The sequence below is a fragment of the Filicampus tigris genome, chromosome 10, assembly GCF_054856515.1.
Source record: "Filicampus tigris isolate MCC_2025a chromosome 10, RoL_Ftig_1.0, whole genome shotgun sequence".
Taxonomy (NCBI): Eukaryota; Metazoa; Chordata; class Actinopteri; order Syngnathiformes; family Syngnathidae; genus Filicampus; species Filicampus tigris.
Window position 1 is genome coordinate 1,473,534 of NC_141226.1, and position 12,898 is coordinate 1,486,431.

At 39.7% G+C, this 12,898-nt stretch overlaps 1 protein-coding gene across 1 annotated transcript; it reads left to right on the plus strand.

The window, feature by feature from the left end:
* The first annotated feature begins 3,846 nt into the window (after positions 1 to 3,846).
* cahz (carbonic anhydrase) lies at positions 3,847 to 11,290 on the plus strand. Its single transcript, XM_086043516.1, has 7 exons — positions 3,847 to 4,009; positions 4,360 to 4,557; positions 5,180 to 5,298; positions 6,054 to 6,146; positions 6,291 to 6,353; positions 6,509 to 6,664; positions 10,607 to 11,290. The coding sequence occupies exons 1-7, from the start codon at positions 3,976 to 3,978 to the stop codon at positions 10,724 to 10,726; spliced, it is 783 nt and encodes a 260-aa protein (XP_085899642.1). The 5' UTR covers positions 3,847 to 3,975; the 3' UTR covers positions 10,727 to 11,290.
* The last annotated feature ends 1,608 nt before the right edge of the window (positions 11,291 to 12,898 follow it).

A 12,898-nucleotide genomic window follows, 5' to 3' on the forward strand; every position in this document is an offset into this window, starting at 1 on the left:
GCCGGGAAGTTAAAACTTGACGTGAACAAAACAAATCATACCAATGAGGCTTCACAAAGGCACTGACAGCATCGACATAGACATCAACAATCATCACCACATCACGACGGTGGCTTCTGGCAGCTAAAAGCTATTTTAGTTAAACAGGTGTAAACAATTCAATCTACTCTCAATGCTCCCAGCCGGTAAGTGGATGTGCATAAGAAATTAGCCTGCTAATGACCTTGAAATAATGTCATGCACGGACAATTTTTTTTTTTTTTTTTATTAACTCAGAGCATACAAACACAACAGCTAGCAAACAAGCAAAAAAGCAAAGAAATATATTACAGAAATATATCAAAGCGTGACGTCATCAGCAGGCGCGAATACCCGATACAATCAGGACACCTGAGCACATCTGGTACCCACACCGGGGTCAGCGTTCCTGACTACCAACTTTGACAAACTATCACTATAGCACCCCCCTGCTGGGTAATATTTGAAACGAAAGACTCACCGTCACCGTGGCATGGAAGCCTCACCGCGGCCGGACTAAATGTGTCGTCTCTTAGGACCTGTTAGGACATTTATGGACCTTTGAGGACCTCGGCCGTGGCCAACGGGAAACGGAAACCTCGCGGCGGCCATTGAAGCCTCACTGCGAAAATAGACGATAGATGATTACACAGATGGAAAAAATGGGCTTCCGCTTAGTCAGACTATCTAATTTAAGTTTCCCGTCTATTGTTTATTGCCTACAAAATGGGCGAATGTCATAGGCAGATAGACAGACCAGTATGTCACATAGGAGGAATGCCCAGCTCTGTTTATATACGTATATACGGGAATGATGTGGTTAAAGCCGAACTGTGGCAGTGTTTTTAATATCTGGACCTGTATTTGCCACCTCTGCACAATGTACAATTTTGTCCCATCAATCTGCTTCCTAAATCCATGTCAAAATTAGAACAAATATACCTTTTGGAAATAAGTCCACTAAACAAGATATTTCGCCAAATGACGTAGATTCTCAACAATTTTGCAGTCCAAAGAAACTTTAAAATGAGTTGAGATAGACCTGTAATATCCTGATGCCTTGGGCATTTGACATTCTTCCCACTCCAGAAGATATCTTTGTGGAGTCCAGATACAATATTCAGAACAACCGAGCAAAACATTTTTTCCATTATTGTACTGATTGAAACTGCTGGGACAAAATATACTGTAAAGAGCATTATGCATAACAATTACATGATAATCCACTTGAATTACAGTTTTAAATTGGAAGATTGTCAAAGTGTCCCTCTCTATTTTGTTTTGGGGAGTGCTACTTTGAACTTGCTTTCACTTTTTTCCCCCAGTTGTATGACATAATGAAATTACTTCTACAGATGGCAGGTTTTTGATGACAATAGCTTGATCCTAGAGCCGATTTAAGTATATTTCAATTTTTTCTAATAGGGAAAATTGTGATACACTGTATACTTGAACTATGCTTAAACACTTAAACTACATTGATAAATGTGTTGGTTATGTCAAAAATAGATAAAAGAACATACATTTGTTTGTAAGTGAAATAATGCACTCAGTACTAATTGTTGTTTGCAGCCTGTTGAGACATGGCCAAAAGAAAGAAGAACAAAACATGGGAAACCTACTGAATTCTAAAATAATGTCCTAAAATGGCCAAGATTGCTAGTGGTAACACAACAGGAGTGGGGACACTGCTCAAGATGGCCATGGGGTTGCCTTGGCAATGGCAGACACAGCATTCCCTTGATTCCAATCACATGCACCATTATGATGTTGAAGCAGCAATTTACAGGTACATTTCTCCACATTGTAGTATTAAAAAGCAATATCAGCTTCTCTGTAGATGTATGATGATCCTGTCAGAAGAGCCTTAACCAGCAATGTCCTTGAATACCATCTGGTTAATGATTATAGCCAGCATGGGACTTCTGCTCTGCAGTCATTAAGAACGAATTAGATTTTTTTTTTTTTGACCAACTTCAAGCTGAGATAGGAGCTCTTAGGTATCAAGGAAAATATTCTCGAATAGATTGATAAAAGAAATATTTACATTATAATGTGACATTCACGGGTATTGTATTTCCATAAAATGAGTCCTATCAATCTCCTATTAAACCCCAAGGGGGCAGCAAATGACTTCTGTAGTGAGGGCATGCCTTGTCATGTTTTTTTCCAATAGATTATCAATAATTTCCCCAACTTTTCAGTGTATATTTACAGTATAGGTGACAATCTGGGCATTTCAGACTGCCACACCTCTTCAAGGTCACAACGTGGAATTGACTCCTGATGTAAATTGAGCATTTAGAAATTTGAGAAGTGACTGTGACAGATGCATTGTGCAGCACATAGTTGTTGGGGAGGAAGCAAAGGAGATGACATCAAATTGACCCATGAAATAGAAAGGCATATGCGTGACCATACTTTGACGAATATATTCTAACTGGGTGTGTCAGTATAAAAGACGATGTGGCTATAGGCACACCTACCAGTGTGGCTGCAATGCAGTCTGTGGTTGTGGTTTTTAATTGGAGCATGACTGAAGACATTCATGTTGTAAGGAAACGGTCAGAATGGGAGGGATGGAAGAACAAATAATGGACTTCAGATTTGGATTATAAATGAATAACAAAACAAACACATACTGAGTTATTAAGATCATACCCTGAAAAACTGAATACACTGCCATTGATATTACCGAGTTAGCAATAAAGACTGCAGTTTGACACAAAGGAAGAATTAGTACATTATGAGGAGACATCCCTTTTCAGTGTGAACCTTACAATACTGACAGTTTTGAATTTAAGTTCATTTTTATTTTTTAGTACATAGTGCTAAACCACATAAAATCTTATCTCAATGCACTATTTATATGACAAGTCCGCATTATTATAAAGTGCATTTAAGGGATCCGATAGGTCCTCTCATGAGTGTGCACTTTATAAATGAAATATTTCTTGAACTTTGAAAAGGACGAAGATGTGTCAAACAGGGTACCTGTCTCAAGATGTACGTTGGGGGAGACCAAAACACGATGGATGGTGGGTAGTTTTTTTGGGGGGCGGGGGAATTATAACATTTTACTAAATGATGTATTCACCGTCACGTACTATTCTTATTACCAGGTAGTGTATTTTTTATTTTATTTTTTTTTTTGGGAGGGGGGCTGTTAATGTAACATTTTACTTAATGATGTATTCACCGTCACGTACTAGTCGTATTGCCATTCATTATATATGTTCTCAGTTTGAGGAAAACCAACAAGTGGGGACGAAAAGGATTTTTTTTAATCTATGGAGGTTACCTTCATACCTTTATTACAGTATTTATTTTTTATAAATAACTAAAAGCTAATACAAAGCTTTAGTTGTCTACAGTCTTTACGTCACAATATTACGACCACCTGCTGACTAGACCCAATGTAATGAAATTTATTTATAACAGGTAAGAAATCCTCCACCGTCACAGTGAAGAGCTTTGATATTGAAGTACGTGGATGACGATTTTGATTAGTGAACGCTGGCAAACGCTGAAAGAAAATTCCAAGTCAGGATATTGCAAAGAAATCCGATGGACCATACTTCGTTGAAAAACAAACATGATCCTGCAAAACAATTCAGTCATTCCAAAACCAACATAATACTGCACAGCCGTGTAGACTAAAACGATGTTGGATCGAAGCATTAGAAAGCACATGTATTTCTTGAGATGGTAGAAAGCAGAAGTGCATTTTTCGGACCGCACCATCGCGTAATCCAGCCACCCTGCTTGCAGAATGAAGGCGCAGCTGCAGAAACAAGCCAAACCCACCCGGGTGAGGATCCAGGGCGCCTATATAAATACCCGCTGTGCCGCTCCAGTCGGTGTCTAACATCGTTCTCAGCTTCATTTGTTTATTCTACAAACTCACTTTTATTTGTCACTCATTCGTGTAATTACAGGGATCGCATAGGAGCAGACATGTCTCATAAATGGGGATATGGACCGAATAACGGTGAGTTAAAACAGTTTCGTGAGTGCAGTTGTTGTGTCCAGTAGAGGAAATCATGTGTGCATTATAATAATTATTATTATTATTATTATCATTATCATTATTATTATTAATAATAATAATAATTATTATTATTATTATTATTATTGTTATTATTATTATTTTATTATTATTGTTGTTCTTATTATTGTTGTTGTTATTATTGTTATTGTTGTTATTATTGTTATTAACATTATCGTTATTATCATTATTATTATCGTTATTATAATTATTGTGATTATTATTATTATTATTATTATTATCATTATTATCATCATCATTATTACACTTCCTTTTTGTAACACGTTTCATAGGTCCTGACAAATGGGAAGAGAATTTCCCAATAGCCAATGGGCCCAGACAGTCTCCTATCAACATCGTCCTGAAGGAAGCCCAGTTTTCACCCTCTCTAAAGCCTCTGAAAATCAAATATGACCCATCCAACTCCTTGGGCATTCTCAACAATGGACACTCCTTCCAGGTTGACTATTCGGATGATGCCGATTCTTCCAGTAAGTTTCTGACTCTTCACAACCATAATCCAGTTGAAGTAGGCTATACTGTACACCTATATGTGTATATTTATTTCTGACTGTGTGTGCAAAATACAAAACCCAAATATGTAGCATTCCAAATCATAATTTTCTATTTTGCATTTCTCATTCAAATGTCTTGATTTTTTTGGGTGGCCAACGTAATTATTTAGATATGTCTCATTATATACAATCGTAATTTACTTTCAAAATATGTCCAAATATTCAAATAATGAATCTCATGAAAACCTTATCCACAATTTGACTGAGCAATATCCTGTAATTCTGCATCTTCTAGTATACTGTATATTGACTCATACTGTACATGTGCAAATATTGGTTCAAGCCTTTATCTGGCTGGCTATGTTGTTTATGCCTCCACCCTGCTGTGTGCACTGCAGCAGATAACAACATCTGATGATGTCACTGCTCCTTTGCGTCACTATCTGGTCGGTTTGTGGGAAAGTACACTTTGTATTAAGATCAGTATCAACAAAACAGATATTTTATAATGAAATAATAATTATAAAATCATCATTTTAACAAAATTGTCAACATTTGTGATGTTACGCTGTTCATAATTCACATTGCTTCCTTACAGCCCTTACTGGGGGTCCTATTTCTGGAACATACCGTCTGAAGCAATTTCATTTCCACTGGGGAGCCAGCGATGAAAGAGGTTCTGAGCACACGATCAATGGCATCAAGTTCCCATGTGAGGTACAGAAAAACATAGTACTGTACATTTTAAAAAAGGGTTAAAAGTTGTTGCTTGTGGCTTGGCTGGCTGGCTGGCTGGAAGAGAGCTCAGGTTGTACACAACTACACCACTGCAAAATTTGTGTTTTAATTGTCTAAAATGAAAATCTAAAATACTACTTTCTCAAACGTCAGATGAAACAGATGAAACCCACCCCAGAAAAGCACCAGTCAATGAAATCTTGAGTTTGCCTGTGTGCTTAATGCAAGATGTAGTTGTGTAATAGTAGTAAGCAGAGCTGGGCGTCCTGCCTATGTGACGGACCTGTCAGTCTAGCCGTCACCGACGGACGCCCGTTTTGCTGACGAATGATGAATGCTAGAGAAAGTTTTGGGGGGGAGGGTGCGCTAGTGAAAGTTTAGTCGTAATCGTAATCGCCGACGGATGCCCGTTGAAAATTAGAGGTGGACCGTCCCATTGTTGTCACTATTTTCGTCCCCCCGCACACCGTCGACTGTCCCCCGACATCCCCCCCGACCTCACCGGAAAAAAAGCAAATGACGGACGATAGAAGGGTACCCACGCTCTTGATGGATGACAAATAACGGATGCTCAATTTGTAGTAAAATGCCCAGCTCTGGTAGTAAGCCATTGTTGTCATCAAATTAGTGGAGTTAATGTACATTGACCCTGTGCGAGGTCTTTACTCTTCCACTATAGTTTTATTGTTGCACTATCTAATTGTTAAATGTTTCCACTTTTGCTGTCTTGCCAGCTTCACCTGGTGCACTGGAACACCAAATATCCCATCTTTGGCGAGGCGGCCAGCCAACCTGATGGACTTGCTGTGGTTGGTGTCTTACTCAAGGTGGGGCTACTAGATCAAGTCAACATTGATGTAACATGGGCAATTATCAGTCAGTCACAATCACTATAGACTAATGGTGAGAAGGTGATTTACTTAACTATGCTCTAAAATTTGACTATACTAACTAGGATTGATATCCTCCAGATTGGTGCTGCCAACCCCAGGCTGCAGAAAGTGTTGGATGCCTTAGACTCTATTAAGACAAAGGTGAAAACACCCCTGGAATTTGTTTTTCCATGCTGATGACATACTGTAACATTATGATGATGATCCATCTTACAAGCTATCCAATAAAGTATGATCATCTGAGAATAGTTGTTTGTTCCTTCTCCCCCTCATCATTTCTTCTGTGAAACCTACAGGGAATGCAGACCACCTTTCCTAACTTTGATGCAGAGAGTCTTCTTCCCGGTTCTCGGGACTATTGGACTTATGATGGCTCTCTGACCACACCACCTCTTTTGGAGAGTGTCACATGGATTGTTCTCAAGGAGCAGATAAGTGTCAGCCCTGCACAGGTACTTCAAATAAACAAACCATTATGCAAGAAATATACTCATATCCAAATATCCAAATATATTTGTGCTGTGCTTTGTAAGACAAAACATTTTATAATTGCTTTGCATTTATGTGGTAGGCTTGAACTACTTCTTTGGTAAGCAAAGTGCTTCTTACAAAGAAGGCATATCACTATTCCTTTATCAATAGTGCCATCGGGTGTTTTTGAAATTTACCATTCATCGGAAAACAACTCTCACATGCTCCTCCATATTCACATTTTCTCTCTGCTCCTGAACTTGCCCTCCCACATACAATAGGAGTCCATCAAGTTATGCCAAACACAATGACAGTCAATCAGTGTCCACTTCAGGGAGTGACACTGACCATTGTTTTTACACCCCCCAACAACTCAAGCACTAGCTCCACTCATCAAAACGGATCTCATCATCATCATACAGAAACTGTAAAATTTGAGAATAAAAATTTGATTAATGCGATTTTAAAAGAAAATGCTTTAACTGTGGCTGTAATTAATTGATCGCAATGAATGCACTATTTTGACACTATTAATCACTATTATTATTATTATTGTGGTTTTTTTGTGGTGGCGCGGTGGTCGACTGGTTAGCACATCCGCCTCACAGTTCAGAGGTCGTGGGTTCGATCCGGCTCCGGCCTCCCTGTGTGGAGTTTGCATGTTCTCCCCGTACCTATGTGGGTTTTCTCCGGGTACTCCGGTTTCCTCCCACATTCCAAAAACATGCATGGTAAGTTGATTGGACACTCTAAATTGCCACTAGGTGTGATTGTGTGGTTGTTTGCTTGTCTCTCTGTGCCCTGCGATTGGCTGGTAACCAATTCAGGGTGTCCCCCACCTACTGCCCGAAGACTGCTGGGATAGGCTCCAGCACGCACGCGACCCTTGTGAGGATAAGTGGTATAGATAATGGATGGCTGGATGTTTTTTTTGTTCTATCTATGCCAGTGATCCTTATCTTGGTGTCAGTCTTTTTTTTCTTAAAATGTAAACCTGTCCTTCTAGGACGATTGAAAGAGATAGAACAAATTCAACAAAAACAATTAAAGAGTATGTAAAGCATTTTGTTAAAGTGGAGGAATAGAATGTATTGGAATTTAGAGTGTGAGTTAAAAGAAACACATCACAAAACATTTTGATTTACTCATCAACCTGGCCACATAATTTCCTCCCGCTGCCTAAAGTTTGGGGATTTTGTAGACATCTTTTTATCAGAAAAAAAAAACACTTTCAACCCTTTCTTTCATTTAAAGCGAGGGAAAGTTGATCAACGCCTACTTTACTCACAATGCAATTGTTTTTCTCCTTTGTCAGGCAGAATCAATATTTTATTTTGTTGAAGATGTTCTGTTTCTGTCGGTTTTTAACCAATATAGAAATTAATCTGTTCGTTCTCCAAAAGCTCGACGTGATCAAAAGTGTTGCATGTATTTAATATCGCAAATGATTTGGCCATGAGAGCGGAACATTAGCAGCAAATCACAGTGGTGCCTTGAGATATATGTGACCCGACTTATGAATTTTTCGAGATGTGAGCTGTCATTAGGCCGATTTGTTGCTTTGACTTCTGAGCGCCAATTTGAGATAAAATGATGACAGTGAACTCAACTCAACACCCTTCACAATAAAACACCACTTTGGCAAATAGTGAACAATTTTTCAAAAAGGAGGTTTAATGCCACCCAGTCCAAGTTTATTGTCAAATTAAATATGAAATAAGAATAAGAATAAGAATAAGAATAAGAATGCCTTTATTGATCCCACAGTGGGGAAATTTTCATTGTTACAGTAGCAAAGATATAGGTCACACAGGGGCGGCGGCATAATGTGGCCATTAATGTATAACATTGACGGCAAACATTTAGAATCAAACCTATGTAGATATACGCAGTAACATGTGTATATACACATGTGTATACACACCAACCTACATCTACATAAAAAATATGAGGAACACTCATTTCGGCCTGTACATAGTACAGAGGAAAAAATACTCTAAGTGACAGTGCTGCAGTGCTGTAGTGAAATGTAAGGAACAGCATTGGATAAAAATAAAACTAGACTAACAGTAGTGGGGAATGTTGAGTATTGCACGGTATTACAGTAGTGGGGAATATTGGGTATTGCACGATATGAGCTCAGGTGCAGGACTGCACAATTGCACTAATGTCCGCCAGTTTGTAGAGACTACACAATGTTCTTGTTAAAGAGTCTGACAGCAGCAGGCAAGAAGGAACGGCGGAATCTCTCCTTTGCACAGCGAGGGTGTAACAGTCTGTCACTGAAGGTGCTGTGGAGTGCTGTTAGGGTGCCCTGGAGGGGGTGGTCCGGGTTGCCCAGCATTGATGACAGCTTGGCCAACATCCTCCTGTCCCCCACCGAGTCCACAGAGTCCAGGGAGCAGCCCAGGACAGAGCCGGCCCTCTTGACCAGTTTGTCCAGCCGCTTCTTGTCCCGGGCCGAGACGCCGCCTGCCCAGGTGACCACTCCCTGGAAGATGACCGATGCAACCACCGAGTCATAAAAGTTCCTGAGGAGTGTCCCCTGAACCCCAAAAGACCTCAGTCTCCTGAGTAGGAAGAGTCTGCTCTGACTCTTCCTATAGAGGGCGTCTGTGTTGTCGCACCAGTCCAGTTTATTGTTCAGATGAACACCCAGGTACTTGTAAGTTGAGACTCTCTCAACATCTGTTCCCCGGATATTCACTGGTGCAGGTGAAGAGTGCTGGCGCCTACCGAAATCCACCACCATTTCTTTGGATTTCCCCGCATTGATCAGGAGGCGGTTCTGCTGGCACCAGTCCACAAAACCCTGAGTAAGTTCTCTGTACTCCCGATCATCTCCGCCTGTGATGAGGCCGACAATCGCAGAGTCGTCAGAGAACTTCTGCAGGTGACAGGTAGGGGTGTTGTAGTTGAAGTCCGAGGTGTAGAGGGTGAACAGGAAGGGAGCCAAGACAGTTCCCTGTGGGGCCCCCGTGCTGCAGAGGAGCACGTCAGACACACAGTCCTGTGTCCTCACATACTGTGGCCGGTTTGTGAGGTAGTCCTGGATCCATGTGGTGAGGTGGTGCGCCACCCCCGCCCGCTCCAGCTTGTCTCCCAGTAGGGTGGGCTGGATGGTGTTGAAAGCACTGGAGAAATCAAAGAACATGATCCTCACAGTGCTCCCCGCTTTCTCCAGGTGGGAGAGTGAAGTGTGGAGGAGGTAGATGATGGCATCATCCACACTGATGCCAGGCTGGTATGCGATATATCCCTATGTCTGTTTATCTTATACTGCCCCCAGTTGACCAAGGCAGGCAGCAGCAGCATAATGACCATTCAAGTGATGCATACAAATACTGTTCAGTTCTTTTTAATTCTATTCATTAAATTACTATATATTCGTATAAAGTACAATGTAGCTGAGTGCTATTTTTCTTAGTAAAAGAACATTGAAATTTTTGTTGTTGATGTTTTTGGGAGGCTGAAACAAATGAATGGCATTTCTATTCACTTCAGTGAGGAAAGGTGATTTGAGATTAATTCTAGTCACATGCATGGTCAAATTAAACTCAAGGCACTACCGTGCACCACAAAAATGGCCAGTCATTCTGTCACTCGGTGCCGCTTGGGTGCAAACAATCACCATCAGCCACCTGCCACATGACACAGTCCCTACGACCCCCTGTCAGAGTTTGACAGTTCCTGACATACCAAGCAGACCTGACTCACAATTAATTCTTCACAAATGCGGATTTTGGATTTGCAACAATTAACAGTCAAAATTCCTATGAAATGTTTCTACCTATTATTGTCAATATTATTATCTAGTTCCACTTCTCATCTGACCCCATATTCCTTTTTCAAGTCAGAAATGCATTCATATGTTGCAACTACTGGATATTGAAAATAAAACCATCTTCGTCCTTCATCCATAGATGGCAATGTTCCGCAGCCTGCTTTTCAGTGGAAAAGGAGAGGATGAGTGCTGCATGGCAGACAACTACCGGCCTCCTCAGCCTTTGAAGGGTCGGCAAGTCCGCGCCTCCTTCAAATGAATACGGCCTTATTTATATCAATGTTTCACAATGTGCTGTGGCTCATTATAGTGCCGTGAGAGATCATCAGGGAAATTATTCAATTTCACGTAATTGGTATGAAAAATATTTATTTACTACAAATGATCTATCTATCTATCTATCTATCTATCTATTTATCTATCTATTTATCTATCTATCTATCTATCTATCTATCTATCTATCTATCTATCTATCTATCGATCTATCTATCTATCTATCTATCTATCTATCTATCTATCTATCTATCTATTTATCTATCTATTTATCTATCTATCTATCTATCTATCTATCTATCTATCTATCTATCTATCTATCTATCTATCTATCTATCTATCTATATCTATCTATCTATCTATCTATCTATCTATGCCTGCATTACATAGTGACAGGTAGAATAATAAAATGCTCTTACATTAGATGACAATTAACTTGTTTAGGCCTATTCACTTTTTGTGATTTTTTTTGTTTGGTGGTGTGCAATTTTATTCTAATGTAAAATGTGTGCCTTGGCTCAATAAAGATGGCAAACATTGATTTACATCATTTTACTTTCTCAACCCATTTTATTCTTTGTCCTTTCACAGAATGGCATTTATTTGGTTTTTATTAGCTTTGTGGTATGAATGTGTCTTTCCTTCAACAAGACTGCCTGCATGGGCATATCTTGAATTTTTTAAACAATTTCCCTCAGCAATGGGAAATTGATCTGTTAAATGTCCAAATTATCCCCTCTGATTTGAAAATTTCATTATTAAATTTCAGTTTTTTCCTTATTATTGTTTCATAACACCTGGTTTCATCCATAAATTACACCTCTTACCCAATCTTACTCATGGCAGTTCCCAAAAAGGATTTAAACTATTGCTAGTTACAAACTGCTGTACCTGACAGACTACCTTTTTTTTTTCTGTGGTTGCAGCTTCAATGGATCCTTCTTATAATTATGGAATACAATAATTATCCATCCATCCATTATTTTATACCGCTTATCCTCACAAGGGTCGCGGGGCGTGCTGGAGCCTATCCCAGCTGTCTTTGGGCAGTAGGCGGGGGACACCCTGAATTGGTTCCCAGCCAATCGCAGGGCACACAGAGACAAACATCCGCACTCACAATCACACCTAGGGGCAATTTAGAGAGTCCAATCAACTTACCATGCATGTTTTTGGAATGTGGGAGGAAACCGGAGTACCCGGAGAAAACCCACGCAGGCACGGGGAGAACATGCAAACTCCACACAGGGAGGCCGGGGCTGGGATCGAATCCACGACCTAACTGTGAGGCGGACGTGCTAACCAGTCGACCACAGTGCCGCCCTACAATAATTATTCTGGGGAAAAACCTGTCCTCCAAAGTATTGCCTAAAACTGCATTTTACTGTAACTGCCTGTAACTCTAAGTTGAACTCCAATTGTGACTCCAATTAAGTATAGCTTAATTAGACTCTACTGCTTTTTCAAAAACAAAATGCATTATATCTAACAAGACTGGGGGTATTATTACAGGACTTTAGCGATTAATAATCAGTACTATTTAAAAACTTGTTGAACGAAATAGAAGATACTGCTGTCATCGTTTGCAGTGTGAAAAATATTCAAAGGAAATCTGTGTTATCAATAAAAGTCATTTCGCTTAAAAAAATGGGCTCAAAGAAGACATTCTTTTATCTAAAATGAATGTCTGGGTTTGAATCTCCATTGGAGCATTTCTGTTTGGAATTTACATGTTCTCCCTGCCAAATCCGGTTCCCCGAGATGCCCAATGAAACATTTTATAGTAACTTTTTGGGTATGGATTTTACATTTCCCGAATTTTGTGAACGGCCAGTCCATCTCTAGTCGTTGAGTGTACAAAATGAACATTATTGGTTTAATCATGGTGCTATGTCAGGGAAGTTTACTATCTTTAGTCAATGTTCACCTACTTGGAAATATAACTTAACTTTGTTTTCAAATTAGTGTGTGTATGATTATGAATTTTAGTGAGCCATTTATTCTGTGTGCTGCTTCAAAGCACACTACTGTTCACATCATTGAAACAACGCATGCTGTGTGTCAGTGGCAAAAACAATTATAATAAGTACACATCCAAACGTCTGGCACAATACACAAACAATGTGATGATGTGATTGATAATGTGAATTGAAAGACC

Bases quoted from the DNA above. Each gene is read 5' to 3' on its own strand.
- cahz (XM_086043516.1), top strand. From the start codon at position 3,976: ATGTCTCATAAATGGGGATATGGACCGAATAACG. The intron at 4,010-4,359 runs GTGAGTTAAAAC...CACGTTTCATAG, and splicing joins GGGATATGGACCGAATAACG to GTCCTGACAAATGGGAAGAG. The intron at 4,558-5,179 runs GTAAGTTTCTGA...GCTTCCTTACAG, and splicing joins GGATGATGCCGATTCTTCCA to CCCTTACTGGGGGTCCTATT.